General features: G+C 44.5%; 1 protein-coding gene across 1 annotated transcript in view; it reads right to left on the reverse strand.

The window, feature by feature from the left end:
• Nucleotides 1-772: 772 nt before the first annotated feature.
• The window catches only part of tsku (tsukushi small leucine rich proteoglycan homolog (Xenopus laevis)), a 12495-nt gene continuing 9180 nt past the window's right edge, over nt 773-4087 (reverse strand). Inside the window, exon 3 of the mRNA XM_017419980.3 lies at nt 773-3943. Coding sequence (XP_017275469.1) covers nt 3203-3943 — 741 coding nt within the window. The 3' untranslated portion in view covers nt 773-3202. The remainder of the gene's footprint in view (nt 3944-4087) is intronic.

Below are 4087 nucleotides of genomic sequence, written 5' to 3' on the forward strand. Positions count from 1 at the left end.
GTTTCAGCCCTCAGACTCTCAATGGGAAGAGCAAGTTTGACTCACGCAGACTTCCAGATCCTCCAGGAAACTGCAAAAGGTTTAGGTTGGGTTAATGACTCGCTGAAAACTCCGGTTTATTCTGGAGCTGCCTTCAGGAACACACACACACACACCTCTGATGCAACAGCTGAAAACCCTCTTGTGGTAGAGTGTTTTCCTGGAGATTAAAAGATGTGTCACAGAAAACAGGGCTCATTGTGAAGGTTTTATTTATCTTACAAAGCCAATACTGTACTCAGTGCCAGACGTGCACAAGATGTCTTTTGGCCGTTGTGTCCGATATCCACTTTTCTCCCCCGTTTTTTTCTCTTTTTCCTCCCTTCTCAGCTGGTTCTTCTTCCCTCTCAGCTCGTTGGCAGGCTACCAGCCCAGCGTAGCGCGGGAACCACTCTTCCCACTTGACAGCATTTTTTTTTAAATTTTAAACACCACTGCAAAAGTTTGAGTTCTATAAAAAAACAAAACAAAAGCTAAACATAAATACGTTCTGCACACCATCTGCTACTGATCTACATGGAAAAAAAAAGAGAAAAGACATGACTGTGAGGATAAACCAGTCACATCTAAGCCTCCTTTCCTCGTGTCCCGGAGAAGAACCACACCCTGCTATGATTCAGATGATTCAGTCCTCTGCAGACACAAAAAGCCCACAGTGAAAGCGCAGACACTACGTGTGCTCGTCTTTCTACATCGGTTTTTTTTACAGGAATCACGAACAACACTCAAAACATGTGAGAAAGGTCCATTTATTACAGGATTCACACACACATATAAAGTTATTTACAGTGTAGTTACATTCATACAAATATAGACCTCTGAACCCAAAAACGTGAGAAAATAAAAAGATTCCCAACAAATCCCAAACCGGATTACAATCACAAACCCCCGTCTTTTATAGAGCTGATTGTCCCCTAAATACTAAAATAATGCCATGAAGGTTTCCACGTGTGCTTTAAAGGCATCCCAGGAGCAGTTGTACTAAATATGCAATAAGTTATCAGTCTTTTTTTTTTGTTTTGTTTTTGGTCCAAACGTTATATTTAAAAACAACACAAAACAACTTGTTCAACTAGAAAGCGAGAGAGTGGATTAAAGAGGACTTTTGGTCACAGTTTGTTTACTGGTGCTGTGTGAAGTCGTTAAGAGACAAGGACTGAGCGTGGCGTAAAAAGGGCTGGTCAAAGTGATGAAGCGGTCGTTCTGTCGGAGTCATAAAACTCTACTTCATTGGAGGAAAACGACAAACAAAACAAAACCAGACAGAAATCTTATCTTTGGAATTTACGGTTGAACATTCTTGGGAAATACTTGTGTTTGCTAGCAGCCGTTCGGTTTAGTTTCTCCTTAAAAGAGCCGCGTGTGTGGGATTTAGGTCAACCTAGTGGTGAAGCTGCAAACTGCAGCCTTTTTTTCTTTTTTTATTACATTCAGTACTTTACATTCATTTACGAAACCCCCAACAAGGGGGGCGAGCGGGTTGAGGGGCAAATCTGGGGTTCGGGGTTTGGTCTGAGAAAAGCTCCACGTAGAAACAATCAGCTGATGGATAAAAACTCAACCTCTCCATCGTCAGCTGTCATACACAACCGTTTAACCACTCTTCTACGTTTGGAGCACGTCGGCAGACTCTGTGTTTGAGGACTTGCTTTGTCAGGTAAAAAAAAAAAAAAAAAAACTGCTGGTAGCTGTAATAAAAATACTGATCAAATGCTTCTCTGCCAACATGTTGCCCCTGAATGCTGCACACTGCTGATTTAAGACTGGAACCAGGGGGACATTAGTTACAGAATCCGCCTGGATCCCCCCCTACCATGACCATGCCAGTGAGCAGGAGAGTCCACATTAACAATAAACCCAGAGCAGCGCCTCGCAGCCTTGTTGCTTGAGTTGTGTCTGAAAACATCCGAGGTTACAGCCCTGAGCGTCCACGTCTAAGGACCACAATGTTGTTAGGTACGAATTATTTTAAAATCTGGTCCAAATCTTCATTTCAAAAACGTAATCCGGTAGATTAAATCATAAATGGCGGCGGCGGCTGCCAAGGTGGGTAAAAAAGTGCGCCAACGCAGGTTCGTTGTGGGAATTGAGCAAAGATAAGAATAGAAATTTATGAGCTGCGCGCACGAAAATAGGCCTCGATTTGAAAGCACTGTCCACTCAAAATGAAGCCGTACGGCTCGCTGGTCACTTAGCTGAATTCAGCGAGACTGCAGCTGAGAATTTAACTATTTTTATTGCAATGTTGAGCCACCAACTATTCTCCAACAGTCTGAGCCCAGTGAGATACTACCCCCGGAGAGAGGTGGATGTAGAAAATCCTGTGAAAACAGCACCATCGTTGTTTTGGTTTCTAGGACACACCGAAACTGGAGGGTTTTCTTTAAATATCTCCACTTTAGAAAGTGTTATTTTGATGGTTCTTGCTTTCCTACCCAAACAGTTTGAATGTGAACTGGAGGAGCAAACACAGCAAAAAAAAAAAAAAATCTTTTTTTTTTAAATATCCGGAGTAGTATAGATGATGGTTTCCCCATGGGTCCAGTCTTTGTACTAAACTAAGCTGAATAGCTTGTGGCCGTAGCTTCAAAAACAATTAAATAAATAAACAGAGTGGTATAAGTCCTGTTAAAATGCTTCTCAGAATAGTCCTTTAGTCTTTTCCATCAGGCATCACATTCAAAGTCAAATGAGAACTTAGTGGTCAAGTAGTGATACTATCCATCAGTGCGGATAAGGTGGGGAGGATTCGGAATACTCTCATTAAGATTTTCTCGCACCAGACGAAGTGCATTATTAAAGAAAACACCGGATATGGGAAAAGTGCAAGTAGATCCTTAACTGTTCCTATGGACTGACCGACATGAAGCCAACATTTTAAGTAACGTAACAGGATGGGTTCATGGAAGGTTAGTAAGTTTAATATGCTCGGACATGAAAGAGGTTGTTCTGTAGATTAATGAAATAGCAATACGTAGGCTGATTTGGCCAAGAGTTTTTGAATGCTACAATAAAAACCTTAGGAGATAATGCACAGTGTCACCCTGGACTGAGTGAGAGCAACTAAAAAAACCAAATAAAAACAAATCTGTTTTGCATATCAAAGCAGACGAGCCGCAGTCCTGCAATCAGGACTGAAGGCCTTCGGGGATCAGATACAGTCTTACAACACAACGCCCTCCGTGTTACAGAGCAGCACCTCGTTATGTTGGACCTGTCCCATCTGCCGATGGAACTGCCCCTGCTTCTGGGTCTTCCAGCAGTGGACGCCTTGACCAAGGGTGATGCTCTTAATGCTGGGAAGGTGGGTCAGCATGTTGGTTGGCAGAGACGCTACGCTGGAGCCAGATAAGTTCAGCTCCTGCAGGGAGCCGAGTCCACTGAAGACCGCGGGGTTTAGGCTCCTGAGCTCGGGGTTGTTGGACAGATCCAGAACTTGCAGGTTCTGGAGACCTTTAAAGCTGTTCGGCTCGACTTCCCGCAGCTCGCGAAGGCCGCTGAGGGATAAGTAGGCCAAGTCTTTCAGGTGAGCGAAGGCCCCCTCCCTGATCTTGGCGATGGGGTTGGCGTCCAGATTGAGGTACCTCAGCGGAAGTCCTGCTATGCTGGGTACGTTCACCAGATGGTTGGCCGACAGATTCACACTCTGGATGTGTAAAACTCTTCCGTGCAAGGTGGTGGAGACTGACACCAGCTTGTTGTGGGACAGATCCACGACGAGGGGCTCGCCATTCACCTTGGAAGCGAACGCGCCCATGTCGAAGTCCTGGAAGCTGTTGTAGCTGAGGTCCACCTCGGCCAGAGGGAGCCCTGAGAAGCAGCTCGGCGACAGGCTCTCCAGGTTGTTGTGGCTCAGGTCCAGGCTCTCCAGGTAACGTAGCTTGGACAACGAATTGGGGCTTATCTGCAAAATCAGACAGCAGGGAAGGAATGGTTATGGGTAAACAGAAGGGGCTTTAATGTATCTAAATATCTTATTTCTTTACAAGTCAATCAGCATTTTTGACTGCTGATTGGTATTCAGAAACGGCCATGCATAAAGAATTTA

This window comes from Kryptolebias marmoratus, linkage group LG2 (assembly GCF_001649575.2).
Source record: "Kryptolebias marmoratus isolate JLee-2015 linkage group LG2, ASM164957v2, whole genome shotgun sequence".
NCBI lineage: Eukaryota > Metazoa > Chordata > Actinopteri > Cyprinodontiformes > Rivulidae > Kryptolebias > Kryptolebias marmoratus.